Here is a 16,202-nt window from a genome sequence, read left to right on the forward strand (position 1 = left end):
TCTATAAATTAGAAGGTTTAACTACTTAGTTTCCTATGTAAACACAGCGTTATCTCGCAGGCTACTTGCATAGATCGATTATTAAGCATTACTACACTATTAAGTTCCTATACATCCTGCTAGATGGCGCAGTGTCGGGGGTGGTGGTAGCATATAAGCCGCTACAGGCGGAGTCTCGGCCTCTTTCCACGGGACCTCGCTGTACAAGCAACAATAAACTAGTATCCAGTATTACCAACACGCGGTTTCCTTCACATCCACGAGTCATCCCCTTCAGTTCTCATAATGATATTTACACAGTCTATCTGTCTTTAGGAAGTTCACTTATTAAATCTCACCCTGTATATTAAGCTGCGTACAGACCGGCCCAACGAACGCCCAACGATGGATATTTATCATACATAATACAGGGCAGATAGCAGCAAAGGTCAACGAAACCCGTTCGGTGGCTTGAAATAACTTCTGACGAACGAACAATCTTCTGACCATGATTTAAATACAAATAAATTAAAGTACTTAAGTAAAATAAAACTTTTTTATTCATCATAATCTAGTGAATATAAGTACCTATCTACTTAATTATTGCTCTAGATACCTAAATTGTACCTAATTATTGCTCTTATATCAATTGCTTTTACTATCTAATAAAGTGGGTGGGTATGGCTCTTCTTGCTTTTCGATTGGTCGACATTATGATTTTTGGCAGTGTCTGTGATTTGTGTGGCGTAAATAAATACATTGAGTAAAAGAGACAAAAAACCAAACTTGAATTAAATTGATAGTTAGATTGATAGACACCAAAAATATTTTACATTACCGCTATACTATTTAAAAGTCAAAGACACAAATTTTAAAGTTAAAAATGTCTCTACTATATTATGTAGATGCGGTACCAGTAAGTACATTAACAATATGTTCGAGCTAAGTTCCTCTATCTGCCTCTCTTCACTGTAGCAGGTATGAACAGTTGGTACTTCGGAGTAGACCCCCCCTGCTCCACCACGGCTCGCACTATCGAGAAGGGGTCTATCTTCTTCTTCACGACTAGAAATCTGAAACGGAAAATAAAATGTATTGTATTGAGGGAATTTACAATAGGTACTGTTTTTGCAACACCCTGTTTGTCCATTGTGTTGTGTTCATCAGCCAGCCATCTTCCTCTGCTGGACATAAGGAGCACCACAACACTCTTAATTTTAAGGCTCGGCTCGCATTGTCTTTTTTAGGTGATAAGTATCAGATATAAATTAGTATTAGGGAAAAAAATATATTAACGTCTTGATGCCTGCCGATGCCGATAGTGGTCGCTTAACCTAAGTGGTCGGTCCATCGGGATGGACGTCAATAAGGGGGTTTATTATACTCTATTCTCTGGGGTTGTTCGTATCTGCCATTGCGTATGCAGAGGGTACACCTGAGTCCGCGATATTCTATGGTATCTGCAGTTGACCCTGTAGAATTCAATATGTTACTCCACCATCAAAACTTTTGCATTGGTTATTTATGTCAAGTCACCTGTCCTCGTCCTTCCCGTAGCTGTGGCTGGCCAGGCCCTGCTTCTTGGCCACTATATGTAGGGCCGCGCGCTCCTCCTTGCTGAAGTCTGCGCTGAACACCAGGTCCACGTCCAGGCAGGATGACCTGGAAATAAGGTTAACATTTTAGAGGACTTCTGACTTTCCAATATAGGTTTCGATATAACTCGTAAGGCGGTTCACACACTTCACGGATTGCGGATTTTCCAGAGTAAGTAAATACCCGCGCGGTGAGGCGGCGGCAGCGTGTGCGGGTAAGAGGTTTTAATTCTATAATATAAACTGTCATTTTTGCATACACTGATAATCCGCAAATGGCGGCGTGTGAATCGCATTATTGGCATAGATATGATGTTTGTACAGTCAGCAAAATAGATGTAGGCCACCCAATCACACACTTTCTACTGATGGGGCGACATAAAATATAGAGAAATGGATAAAATCTCCCTGTACCTCCTGCAGGTTGACTGGTAGAAAATGCTTTTAGCATTAAGTCCACCTAATAAAATGAAGAATAAATAAATAAATAAAAATAAAATATCATCTGCTTCATATTATCTTCCACCGATGATTCTCAGGTACATACCTGATATACCGACGCATAAGGTCGTGAGCTGATCGCCTGAGCGAGGAGATGTCAGACGCCTGGCTGCCGAGGCCGGCGCGGTTTACCTGCAAAATATAGCCCTATTGTGAATCCATTTGTAACCCTTGACAAAAAGAGGTGTGTGTTTATCTGTCTGGTAGTTTGACAAAAAGAGGTGTGTGTTTATCTGTCTGTGGTAGTTTTAGGTAGTTGGTCTGAGATAGGTAGGTACTGAATTTCCGTTTGTTTTTTTTGGGTCATAGGTAATGTTGCCACGAGTGTTCTTATCTTAGGGATATTTTATCAAAATCGGCTATGCCGTTCAAAGGTTATGCTACTTTTAGTGTTAAATATCTGGGGGTTTTAACGTTGGTTAGGTTATTACCATGTATTCTTGGATAATTACCTATGTATGACATATTTTCAGTCAACTAAATAATAATTTAATAGTAAATTAAATGTGCCCAGCCAAATGGCCTCACTCAGCATGTGTTGTATAGAAAATTTATGCATCATTTTTTTTCCTGCTCAAACACTAAAGTATATAGCAATTATATTGAGTTACCATTTGCAAGTGCGGCTTGATGGGCTCCTCTATGCCCTGCGCGTCGGCGCCCAGCCCGCCGCCCGCCCAGCCCATCAGCTTCATCATCCTGGAAGCATCAGATATGACATAATTCGGTATGTTAAGTAATTTTATCGTGATTGTTTTTATAATTTTAAATTGAAGTATGTTTGAATTTGAGACACTAATTTGAATATTTTTTATTTTACTGCTCTCGTTAATTTAATAAAAATTAATTAAAGATCGGCTCTTTGACGATTTGATGACGTCATTCGCTACCATGCAGCCGCTGACGTCATCAAGATCGTAACTCTGTGAATATTTACACTTTAGATTGACAGAAGTGACATTTAACAATTGAAAATTTTTATTCTCTTTGGTTGAAACTTTAACCTTGCGCAGCGTCTTGAAGGACAAATTATATTTTCATTTTTGATAAAATAATCGGAATCCTTGAATATTTTAAATTTTTAAGAATGAGACACTTATTAAGAAGATAATATCTCGAAACGGTTTTAGAATTAGCATCAAAAATTTTTACTTAACATACCGAATTGATATAATATTTATATGGTAGTGAAAAATTATCGTACATAATACATCGATTAAATACGGTCTGTAAAAATTTGATAAAATCCACTTCCGTTGTCAGGACTTTATAGTTTTACTATGCGCTTCCCAGAATCCGCCAAATTAGGGTGAATTTTCCAAATAACCTCAATTTCGTATTGATTCTTTATCTACACCCAGTAGTATATTATACAGGGTGTCCCAAAAGTCAACGTCATCCCTTAAAGGGCTGATAGGTCAGCTCATGAGAGGCCAGAATATCACAATATGACCTTAGTAAAAACTCGATAATTTTCGAGATATTGACACTTTTATAAATTTGCTGAAAATCGACACCTTGGATCAGTTTTTTGCGTGCCGCCGGTACAAAAATCCATATTGTTAGAATTTGTTTGGTGTTGCATCACCCTGTATAGCCCTGCTATTGATCGCAGTCAAAAAAAATATCGAGTATGCTGTATGTTTAAAAAAGACACGGTTTTCAATGTCATAAAAGGTAATCGTATTTTTTTATAAACAACTTTGACTCTACATACTGTAAAAAAAATATACCACACAAACCTGGCACCTTATTTGAAAAGATAGCTCATTTAATGCAGTTTCCAAAATAGTATGAAACGTTGCTATTGTTTCAATTAACAAAAAAGTTATTACTATTTTAGTACAAAACGACCTCGATGTAAAATTGTTTGAAGGAAATTTATCTGACTTAATTTATTAAGGGTAAGTCATGTTGGAATGAGTAAAAGTAAAATAGGTGGTGGGGTCAGCCGTGGCAACATAGATGACGCAAAAATAGCTAAGAAAAAACTTACCAGACTCTTATAAAACATATTTTGCGTTTTTTACACCTTATTTAACAAAAACAAACATTTATTGACTTTTATTTTTATTTCTCAAAATTATAACACCACATTATTATATTAAGTACATAATCAGCAAAAAATAATACTCATTAATGGTCATAATCATAATTTTGAGAGTTTGGTTTTGTTTAACAATAACTTTAAAATAAATAACAAGTAATTAGAGGTAATGTTAATGACAAACTGATCAGTCCCTTTTTTGGATACTGTGGGTGTACAATGTACATGTGTAAGCGTTTTACTTGTACAATATCACACATTAGCTGTACTCATGAATGTACGTTACCATGCGCTACATTTATGGGGAATGTGGAGTTGCTATAGTCCACTTTTGTGACAACTTTGTCTCTTTTCCCACTCCCGGCCACACCACCTATTTTACTTTTACTCATTCCAACATGACCTTACCCGTCAGATAAATTTCCTTCAAACAATTTTACATCGAGGTCGTTTTGTACTAAAATAGCAATAACTTTTTTGTTAATTGAGACAATAGCAACGTTTCATACGATTTTGGAAACTGCATTAAATGAGCTATCTTTTCAAACAAGGTGCCAGGTTTGCGTGGTATATTTTTTTTAAAGTATGTAGAGTCAAAGTTGTTTATAAAAAAATACGATAACCTTTTATGACTTTGAAAACCGTGTTTTTTTTAAACATGCAGCATTACTCGATATTTTTTTTGACTGCGATCAATAGCAGGGCTATACAGGGTGATGCAACACCAAACAAATTCTAACAATATGGATTTTTGTACCGGCGGCACGCAAAAAACTGATCCAAGGTGTCGATTTTCAGCAAATTTATAAAAGTGTCAGTACCTCGAAAATTATCCAGTTTTTACTAAGGTCATATTGTGATATTTTGGCCTCTCATGAGCTGACCTATCAGCCCTTTAAGTGATGACGTTGACTTTTGGGACACCCTGTATACTAACTTGGAAGCCTTAGAGCTCTCAATGGGCGTCCCGAACTGATCGTCCCGCTGCTGTTTCTGCTTCCTCTTCCCCGTGACGTCATCGCTCGTGATGAGCGAGTCTCCCTGCGCTATGAACTGTTCCTTGATGCTATTGTCATGGGTATTTAGTAGAGACACAATAGGTATAAATAACCTTCCTTTTTGCTTCGCCGTAGTCGCAACATAGGTAGCAATAAGTAGCAACGTAGGTGTGTCAATACTCCTTCCGCCATTTTCGTATTGTTTCGTTATCTGCGAGCAGTATACTTAACTTTTTGAACCACGCTCCCACGCTCTATATGATAGTGAAAAATTATCGTACATAAGCTTCCCTTAATCCACCCAAATAGGGTGAATATTCCAAATAACCGCATTTTCGTATTATTTCTTTATCTATACCCAGTATATTGGTATTATACTAACTTGGAAGCCTTGGAGCTCTCAATAGGTGTCCCAAATTGATCGTCCCGTTGCTGTTTCCGCTTCTTATTCCCCGTGACGTCATCGCTCGTGATGCGCGAGTCTCCTTGTGCTATGAACTGTTCTTTGATGACCACGCTAACGCACTCGCCGCGTATCCTCTGTGACAAAAGAAAGGGTTGATGACACAACTGCCGCTTCACGGGTTCGTTAACGATGTAGATAAACGTCACTATCGCGATTCGCCATAAATGCGGCTGTGTGGTGGAACGCGCATTAAACGAGTTTATCGACGTCGATAACGAACTCGTGTAGCGGCTGCTGGGCTAGTTCAATAAACTTTGTAAGATATATCAATTAAATTCACTATACTATGTGGATTCATACAATTCGCAACACCAGGCGCGGATCCACCCATATGGGCAAGGTGGGCATGCCCATCACCTAAATGACTTGCCATATCAAACCACGGGATTTTATAATTTAGTTATTTTATCAAATGGCTTTTTTTATAGCTGGAAAGCCATAACATTTTCTGTCATGTCTTCAAAAGTCGGTGTTACAGCTTGCGGGCAAAGTCACTATTTACGTATGGGCACAACGAGACTAGTTTGATCTCGATTAGTATTTTTTTTTTGGAAAAACGCCCAGAATTTCAGTTTTTTTTTTATTTCCCCAATTTTGACCCCCTGGAGTGCGTTTGTGGAAAAAACAATAACAACATTATACGAGCTGTGTAAATTTGTTGGGGTATTAAAAATAAGGATCCTTCACATAATTATAATTCAAAATTTAGCGGCCCTTTTTTAAATGATCACGCGTTGAGTTATGGCTATAAAAACAAAATTAAAAAAATATATATTTTTTCTATCTTAAAATAATGCTAGCCATAAGTAGCAGGAAATATAGGTTATAAGTAGTTGAAATTTTGCACGTTTTACGTATACTATGTGAAGGTCCCAAACAATATAAAAAAAAATAAAAAAATAAAAAAATATAAGTATTTAAAAAAACGGCCAAGAGCGTATCGGACACGCGCATGAAAGGGTTCCGTAGCCCCAAGAGACCCATCTTTCATTCTTTTCTTAGATTTTTTTTTGTGTCAAGCGTGACACAAAAAAAACCATACATTACCATTTAGTTAGGGCAACTGCACGTCATAATTAAGTTGGTCGAGCTGTATAAAAATAACTATGTATGATACAGAGTCCGCTATAGTTTTCGTTGAAAGTACTTACTAGGAGGGTTGAGGTTTTAGCACATTTTTTTTCAGAATTATTGTAATAGTATTTCAAAAGCTAAGGGGGGGACGCTCTAATACTCACTTTGTATTAATATATCTCGAGACTGGGGGGTTTTATCCACAGGGTACCAAGGCATTTTTTCTTGTATTTAAAGAAACCTTTTTAACGATACCCTACACGATGGGGTAAGGGGCCGTCCATTAATCACGTTAGGTCGTTTTTATCATTTTTTGACTCCTAATCCTATCCTATACTACAAATCGTTTAAATTTTTGCGCCGTTCATAATTTCGGTTCAGAAATACCTAGTGCTTTTTGTCAAAAAATTAATACACGTGATGTCAAACGAGACAACCCCCCTCGCCCCTCGTGATGTTTCGTGAGGTTTTCCGTACCCCCTCCCTTTCTTTGAGCCACACGTGATTAATGGACGGCCCCTAAGTCGATTTTTTTCTCTAATTATCTTTTCGTTGTATGGAAAGGGCAGGAAAAAATAATTATTTTTGATAATTTTAAAATCAAATTTTTGGATTATCAATATACATCTCTCGACCACTTTTCGTGGCAATCGGTGCAGAAACGGCGGAGAACGAGCAAGGACAGACGGACAAACCTGACGAAACTATACGGAACCCTAAAAAATTATAAAGTAAAAGTTTTCTCTTGTGAATTCCGCAATAAAAAGGAGCCTGAATTTAACTTCAGGATGTCTGTTATCTACATCGGTTTTCTCGTAAATTAAAAGATTTACAAACATTAAAAAGTTATATGTATATAAACTTTTGCCTTCTGTAGGTATTTAGGTAAAAATTAAGCAAATCTGAAGGGTTTATCAATAAAAATTTCTTGCTTTTAAATAGCTGTAGTTATCTTAAAAACTATTTTGCCTATAAAGTCAGCCACATTTAAATGCGAATTTGGTCTAGTTGTTTACGTTGTATTGTAATTTTTGCCTTAATACAGAGTTTTGTCTGTAAAAAAATTAAAAACTTTAAGTAGGTACCTATGTTTTACAGTTTTGAATTAAGTATTTGAAAAAATTGCACTGTGCACACCATACTATCAAGTATAATCACTACAACAATAACAACAAAAAACAGCTATCAGTGCCTCAAGGCGAGGCAAAATCAGTTTTTTGGACTTGCCCATCACCTATTTTGAGGTCTGGATCCGCGCCTGCGCAACACGCAGCTTGATTTTTTTTAGTAACTCACATTCCAAGCCAGCGTCTCCACCGCAGTCCTTGCCTCAGCCTTCGTAGAGCCAGTAGCTTGTGCTATGAGCGTGTCGTTTATAGTCAGAGAGTACGCTCCGTTAGTGTACGTGCCGGTGTGGGTGAGACGACACGCTGCACAGCTAGCTGTGGAATGATAGATAGATAGAAAGAAATAAAAATAAATATCAATAATTGCCGAAACAGTTTTACTAAACATTATTATTTATATAAAAACAGACTTTCAGCAAAAGGTGCCATGCCCAGCATGTGCTAGATAACTTCTTGTAACTTAACACAATACATACATATACACAAAGTTGATGTTTCAGCAATTAATACCCCTAGCCTAGACTAGCCATATATCATAGGATGGTCAACCTGTTTTATTTTTCAGGAAGATTCAAGTTCAACAAAGATCTGCCCAGTTCAGGAATTTTGAGTCAGTCTTCTACTACCCATTTTCTACTACAAAATCTGTTTACTAGCAGTATAAATTTTACTCACCCTGTATATTCCCAAGCTTAGACGTCCACGGTCGTATCAACAACACCATCCTCCCAAACGAAGTCATGAACATTGAATCATGAAAACTTCTCACATCTAAACACTTAAGAGCTTGCATTTCTTTCATATATTCATTGCTATCTACTTTGTATTTTTCTATGTCATTTGTTGGAGTAACTTCTGTGCTGTCTTTGTTTTTAGGTTCCATCTCTTCTTCGTTGTCTGAAATTAGAATAGAATATATGTTATTGGACAGCATTTTAATTAAACTTAACATACAGAACAATCATGAAAAATAGGCAGCCTTACTCTCTTAAATAGCAAAATGTTTGGAATTCTTAATTAATTTTAAATGTAGAAGCGAGGGAGTAGGGAAAAAGAAGGTATTAAGTAAAAGACCATCACTTTTTACCATATATTCTATGTAAATTAGAATCTGTATATTTTTACAAACACTTTTTCATAAGTATATTTTTTCTTCATTAAACACATCACAACACAACTCAAACTTCATTAATTACACACCTGAACCAGATTCTGGCTTTTCCTCATCATTCTCCGGAGCCTGTCCTTGCCGTAAGAAGTTTATCTTAGTACTCTTTGGTGATGGACCTCCTACCACCACACCTCCCTGTCTCTTGACACCCCGAGCCCTGTCTTCGGCTGCGTCTGAGGCTGACACAAAAGTCCTTTGCAGCATCCCTTTCTTTGATTGCCTGTGCGCTTTGGCTATCTGTGAATTTTATAAATATTATTATGGATTAAAAGGAGATTAGAGCGGACGCAACTAGATTTCTATAGTTTCTTATGCACAGGTAAGATTATTCCGGCTATCCTATTCAAAGAAAGGAGGAAAAATAAAGTTGGTAAACAAAAACATAACCTAACCTCTTCGGACATAGCGGCGACCTCTTTCATGACTTCCGGTGGGTACCGGCAGCCCATGAACTCCATGTTGACGAAGACCCTGGCCAGGCAAAGCAGCCTGTCTTCTGGGTGCTCGCCGCTCCATCGTTCTATGAAGGCTTTTCTAAGTTGCCACTGTTCATCGCTTTCATACTCTTCTCTAAACTTATCAACGTCCTGAATTGGATCGTAAGGCATTGTAGGGACATCGATCAGGAATATAAGACCTGAATTTTGGTTGAAAGCCTTGATTTGATGAAATTAATGCTGGAATACAAAAATATGAAAATAATTCATATCCACAGATTAAAGGCATATGAGAAATGTCAAAAATAAAGTGCAATGCATTTACAAACACCATACAAATCAAAACAAATGTCTGAATCTCAGAATAATAAACCAAAACACTTTCCAAAGAATCAATCATTTATTCAGGGTTATAATATAAATTAACATTTAACTAATGAAGCCTAACCTAATTTTATTGTAAATAAAATTATGAAAACTGAACTAAAAGATAAAATTTTACAAATTCAAAGTATTCGCCTCAAACTTAGTCTAACTAGTCAAAGATGCCGCCTCGTATCGTTCCTGGCTCGAAAGTGCCCAACAAGCCAGCCGCATTACCGCGCTGTATCGCCAACGAAATGCGCTGAACCAGGAACGACCCAGAGCGAGCATCATGACCTTTTTCCTTCAGGCGCTTGCCAAGCTCTCTGATGAAGCATAAAGCCTCTGTTCCCCAGGAACCTGCTGCTTCGACAGCAAAGGGCAAAAAGCTGTAAGAGGCTTTCAAATTTGAGTACTTTAAATGCTTTGCCCCTGCAGCTGTCTCGGCAGCAGCTCCTCCAGCACGAATTGTGTTGCCGAGATGAGCGGCGGCATAGGTACTTACACATGTGGCGTCCCAAACCAGACATTGGCCCCTCTTCCAAGGAATTAGTGTAAGGCCATCAGGGCGCTTCCCGTCGGTCCGAAACAAACCAGGAGGTTCAAGGACGCACGGGATGTTAGCTGACACCAAAGCTCTGCGTATTATGTCGTTGAGGGCACTTCCAAAACCTTTATATTTCCTGTCAACACTGGAAAAAAAGTTATTGAAATGTCAAAAACAAATTTTCATTCGCTTTTCACGTCGATTTGTTTGTGTATTTTTCGAAAATTCCTTAATCTTTAAGTAGAAAAGCTGTTCCAAACGATTATAATTCCGTTTATATTCACAAAAGTTCATTCTTCAAAACCGCGTGTGTTCGTAAAACTCTATTTTCGGCAAACATTGTACCGCGTATGGTGATCCCCAAAAACGCTATTAAATAATTTGTTCCTCGATAGAATATTAAGGGGAAACACGATTAAAATGGATAGATACGATGAGTACGAGTCCAGCCGCCACGACAGGAGGTATTACCCCACTCAAGTTGAGCTCCCAAAAGTTGGATACTCTCCTAACCATAGAACCTACCAGTCTTCTTCAAATCCAGCTTCTAGATCGTCATCTTCATCCACATACGACGGAGCGAGTCGTAGATACTCCCAAGAATACGAAGAAAGCTCCGGCTACGTCGCCGTGGACCCAAAGACCTTGGATTTCGACAAGCTCGTCGAGTTACTCAACCCAAAATTCCAATCTGAATACCTGAACCGAATACTGGCATTCCTGAACAGTAAGAATAGAGAGATTTGCTTCCCGAATATCGCCCCTTATAAAGAGTCGTTTTTGATGAAGCTCGTGACTGACAAAGAGAATCTTCGCAACAGGGGCTTCAACGATATTTGCAAATGTATCTGTCGTGAGATTTTAAGAGTGTTGGAAAGTAATAAGAATGCATACAAATTGGTGCACTCGTATGAAAGTGGTATTGTTACAAAACGGTGAGTAACTAACTATTGTAATAATTTTATATGCATTTAGGAAACCCATGGTCTTTTTGATGCATGTTTTTGCTATAAGAATTATTATATCTTGTGATAAAAATAGTATGTAGCCATCCCCAGTATTTCAAAATTGTCTGGTTTATAAGGAATACATAAGCCATCATCTTAAGTTTTTCTATGAATGCATTGAACGCAGACTACACATATTTGCAATATGTATACTAATGATACAAGGTACCATTGGCACTCAAGGGTTATATGTAACTAAACAAGATTATTTCCCACTTTTTCAGTGTGCTGGTGTACCAGAAAGTTTATTATAACTCAAGACAAGATGGCAGTGAGCGGGATATTTTCAAAATGCCTCAGTAAGTAATGTGATTAACTAATTTAAACATAATTAGCAGGCCTCCAGGAGAGGGACATGACATGAATATTATGGCTCAATAAAAAAAAAAAAAAAGTATTACACTTGAGGTATGACATCATCAACAAGTCATCCATTGCACATAAGGAGAGCACCCTCAAATGATGTATCACCTGTTCCTTATAAGACACTATGGGCAGTCTATGAATGATGTTATCTGATGTAGACTGCCCAATCCTTTCATCACACTGGCAAATCCTACTCCACAAGCATTGCGTTTCAGCCTTCTGATTGGAATACTACCATAATTAGTTTCATTCCTATCCACAGATCCTCAGACAACAAGTCTCGTCAGAGCATCGCGTCTGCCACATCATTCAGCACGGAGTACAGTTCCACGGACGGTGACCGCAGACGCAGCACAAGTAAAGAGCGAAGCAGGTATGTGCTGTTACTTGGTACAGTCCAGTCTACAAATATCTATTCACTTTTGTTCTCAAGTATAAATAAAATATAACGCACTATTCATTTATAACCTAAATGTATTTTATGTTTGCTTAAATAAATAAATAAAAGGAAATTCCATTTTATTTCCTCTTATCGACTGGTTCCAAAACTCCAGTTACATAGATGCCAAGGGAAATTCAGAAATTCTCGCAATTTAGCAGCACAAAAACTTTTGAAGTACTAAAGTGTACCTATTTATATTTATGGATTGTATAAAGTCTATTGTACTATTAAAACTTTAAAATGGTTATCCATGTTATGTCTTTTCATCAATAAAGTTATATTCTAAGATGAATGCGATTGTACCTATCTGTTTGTTTATTTGTGTAAGCGAGTATGTTTTGTTTATTTCGTGTGTATAGTAAAAGAGACCAAGGCTAAAGCTAATTTATCCTGAAACTCGAAGGCCTCAGGTACTGTATAAAAAAAAAACTACTGGCTGTGGTATTTTCTGATTGTTATCTTAAACTACCGCCCCCATTCCTAATTTCCTACTCATTGTTATGCGACAGACGTCCCAGTGACATGCTGAACTAATGGTTATTTTTAACTGAAGATCTAGATACGTGTAACTAGCGATTGTGCTAATAATAGATGGAGGACTACTTAACTGGTTCAACTGGGTTATTTCGAATTGAATGTGTCAATAGTCCATAAATTATAAAAAGGTAATACCGCTTAAAGGTAAAACTACTTACACCTAAGTTTAAACAAAATACATTCAGACTGATACACAAGAGTCTTGTACAAATCTGTAGGAATATACCTAACAACTTCTTATACTTCATCAAAAATGAGAAAAACTACCTCACGTGATTAATGGACGGCCCCTAAAACTGTGAAACACCTGCTTAAAAAAATCAGGTGTTTGTCAGGTACCTGCTTTTAAAAGTAAAACCGGTAGACAACTATCTCTATATGTAATAGCAATATAACAAATCATCCTTTGATAACTGATAAAATTTCAGACTGAACCGTCGTCGACCACTGGACGCAATCATGTGTATTTCTTACATAAAACTTACAGACATCTTCAGAGTGTCCTATTTGAACTTCGCAAGTCATCGTGCGAGCGAAATTACATTTTATGACAAAAGATCACTCACTTCGCGCAGCCTCAAGAGCGAGCGCGACGGAGAAATTTAGTCACGTCTTGAATGTGCCCCGTACTAGCCCTTGAGCGGGGTTAGCGTGCCCCAAACTGTACTAACTATCCTAAAGCTTAACTGGTGTAGAGTACCATTTTGCATTAATTTCGCAATTACAGACACAGGACGACGCCATAATCAGGACACTCAATCGTATGTAACCTGAGGTATTTTTTCGTTCCAGCCCAGAGATGTCTAAGAAGCAGAAGAGCTTCAAGGCTCTGGTGGACAGCCTGTCGGTGCCGTTCATCATGTCCTCTCTTCAGAGTGTGCTCGACTTCCTCGAGGACCCGGATAGGTCAGTTTCACTTTCACTTTCATCAAACTTTAGAGCTAAACCTAAATTTTTTGTTTAAAATGTGACTGTGTTTTCACTGTCAAAAATAGATTAAAATCGCTAGAATTAAATTTTGTGCCGTCAGGATCGACATTAGTGTCTTTGAACCCTTTGGATTATCCATTTGATAGTTATAAACATATTAAACACGTATCTTAAGTTCAAGTTATCTTCCTACAAAACTTGCCGCATACTTGATATAATACACAAAAAACCTAACAACTAAAACCCTAAGCAAGTGAGAATTTGCAAAACATGCGACTCAATATTACACAAAATGACCTTTATACCGTGTTTTTTTTGGTAAATAATGATTTATCTTATCTTATCCTATTCTAGGCCGTCAATGCAACTAGACAACGTGACCTCAGAAGAAGCGAGATTCCTCAAGTACACAACGGTATTCCCTCTCAAACCGGCCCTGAGGTCCACTCTGCCGGGAGCTGCGGCCGCGCTGGCGAGGCAGATGCAGAGAGCCTTTGACAGCTGGAGAGTTGACGTGGTGGAGGGTAGCCAGCGAAGCCATAACCTCAAGTAAGTGTCTTACTAGTCAAAGCGACTTATCAGTCGTTAGTAGCTATTTAATCTTTAAAGGCAATTTTGAGAATGGAAATTCAAGATGGCTGCCGTTTTAGCTGTCAAAAGTGGTGAGTAAGATGGCCAAAAAGACACCTATTTACTCTTTTACAATTTAAATTCAAGATGGCGGCCGTTTTGTATGTTAAATAACATACGTTATGCATCAAGTCCATGCGCACTTTTTGGATTTTTAATTCAAGATGGCCGCTGTTTTACCAGTCAAAAATGGTGGTTAGGATCGCCGACAAGACACCTATTTATTTATCTGAAGTTAAATTTAAGATTGCGGCCCGTTGTCAAAAATGCTTTCCCGAATGGATTAACGAGGGATTTCATACTATGTCTAGCCTCCTTGTAAACACTATTGACTAGTTCTTCAGACGTGTACTTATAAAATTGCACTCAGTACAATTTGTATTTAATCCGTGTTTTGTTTCAGGACTGTCACGATAAAGAAACGCCCGAAGAAACAGTCAGATGAAACCCCGAAGGTTGAACGAAAAAAGTGAGTTGTCATAATTTATAATACACTTCTTGGTTTATAAGTCTGTCTGTTCACACTCATTGCATGAGCGGAGGTTTTATTATGCAATTTAATTCATAAATTTTTACATCGCGCACCGCTTGCCCGCTCCGCTCTGTGGGGTTACCACCAGCAATTAGCTATTTTAGCAATTTACAATCCATAGAGCAGCATCGCTCCATTGTCAAATATTTTAGTTGGTAGTATGTATAGTCAAGTCGTCTCTATGATTTCATGTCTTTATCATTTCATTCATACATTTTAATTGGACCTATGTTACATTTAACTGACTTCGGCTCAGCACTATGGATGGTTCTGGTAAAGATTGGTATGTATGCTGACTGAAATAAAATAATAAATTGTAACAAAATATATGTATTTTACATGGAAAAAACACGTAACCAACAAAGATTATATGAAAGATGGGAATTTTGATAAGTCATAGACTAGTAGGGCCACATCCCCCGTTTCGCTGTACCCTTTTTAAAATACCCTGTAAACCTATGCCACTTTTTATCCTAGAATTGCCACGCGAAAATTTTTAACCCTTTGTTTTCAGCATTGTTCTATTAAACTTAGGGCTGATTTTTCAATAGTCAGATAAAAGTTATCTGTGGAATAATTATCATGCTGTCGCGTCTGAATGTTTGCGTTACACAGTGACAGCAACAATTTTATTCCTCAGATAACATTTATCTGACAATTGAAAAATCAGGCCTTAAGGAACAAAACCAATGAAATAAATAATAGACAATGATTTCAAAAGGAAGGATACGCCCTTCAGAACATTTTATTCAAACCTTCTTCATACAAGCAAAATAACTGCCATCTGTCATAATTTGTAGGAACTATGTCAGAGCCGAGCTACTTATCCTGACGACGCAACCTTGTACGTGCGTTCATATTTTACCGTCACCGGACAGTTAGGTACATAATAATATGAGTGAGTTGCATGCGAACGTCCGTACAAGGTTACATCGTGCGGCCATTGTAGACTTTGGTAGTAAAATAATTATCGCTTCAAAATGTGTTTATTTATTAATTAAGGATGATACGATATTCCATATTCCTTTTTGACCTTCGTATCATAGTTTTGTAGCCTTTCACAACAAAATAGGCATATTTATCACAAGAAACAAAGACTCATCTCTCCGTCACAGACAACTGTCGACTGAGGACCGTTGGCCCTAAAATGACTATTTTAGGGCCAACGCGCGGGTGCCATTTTCTTGAGTGGTTTGGCCTGTCCTTACGCAGTAATATATATGTCAATGATAATAGAACTTTTCTACCAGATAACGGGTTAAAATTTGACATTTATCTTTATTTATATATATTTTATGTTATATAGGAAGGAGCGCCACAGACGGCGTCGCAACCGGGAGTCGAAGGCGGGAAGCAGCCCGAGGGACTTATTCCTGAAAGCACTCTCTATATCCGACGGAGAGGACTCACCGTAAGTACACACTGAAATATTTGAGACCTTAGCGCCTCAGTA

The 16,202-nt window shown here is 37.8% G+C and overlaps 3 protein-coding genes across 3 annotated transcripts; 2 read left to right on the top strand and 1 right to left on the bottom strand.

Moving 5' to 3' along the window:
* Positions 1-517: 517 nt before the first annotated feature.
* On the bottom strand, positions 518-9,655 carry LOC105393577. Its single transcript, XM_048633079.1, has 9 exons — positions 9,351-9,655; positions 8,988-9,195; positions 8,463-8,684; positions 7,957-8,102; positions 5,503-5,660; positions 2,687-2,774; positions 2,122-2,207; positions 1,516-1,641; positions 518-1,052 (listed from the first exon to the last, which is right to left on the bottom strand). The coding sequence occupies exons 1-9, from the start codon at positions 9,564-9,566 to the stop codon at positions 932-934; spliced, it is 1,371 nt and encodes a 456-aa protein (XP_048489036.1). The 5' UTR covers positions 9,567-9,655; the 3' UTR covers positions 518-931.
* A 796-nt stretch (positions 9,656-10,451) lies between these two features.
* On the top strand, positions 10,452-12,933 carry LOC125491454. The gene is made up of 4 exons (XM_048633514.1): positions 10,452-11,240; positions 11,537-11,611; positions 11,941-12,051; positions 12,843-12,933. Exons 1-4 carry the CDS (start codon positions 10,726-10,728, stop codon positions 12,931-12,933), a joined length of 792 nt encoding a protein of 263 aa, XP_048489471.1. The 5' UTR covers positions 10,452-10,725.
* A 519-nt stretch (positions 12,934-13,452) lies between these two features.
* LOC125491354 lies at positions 13,453-16,170 on the top strand. Its single transcript, XM_048633085.1, has 4 exons — positions 13,453-13,563; positions 13,942-14,136; positions 14,621-14,686; positions 16,056-16,170. The coding sequence occupies exons 1-4, from the start codon at positions 13,457-13,459 to the stop codon at positions 16,162-16,164; spliced, it is 477 nt and encodes a 158-aa protein (XP_048489042.1). The 5' UTR covers positions 13,453-13,456; the 3' UTR covers positions 16,165-16,170.
* The last annotated feature ends 32 nt before the right edge of the window (positions 16,171-16,202 follow it).

This window comes from Plutella xylostella, chromosome 2 (assembly GCF_932276165.1).
Source record: "Plutella xylostella chromosome 2, ilPluXylo3.1, whole genome shotgun sequence".
NCBI classification, from domain to species: Eukaryota; Metazoa; Arthropoda; class Insecta; order Lepidoptera; family Plutellidae; genus Plutella; species Plutella xylostella.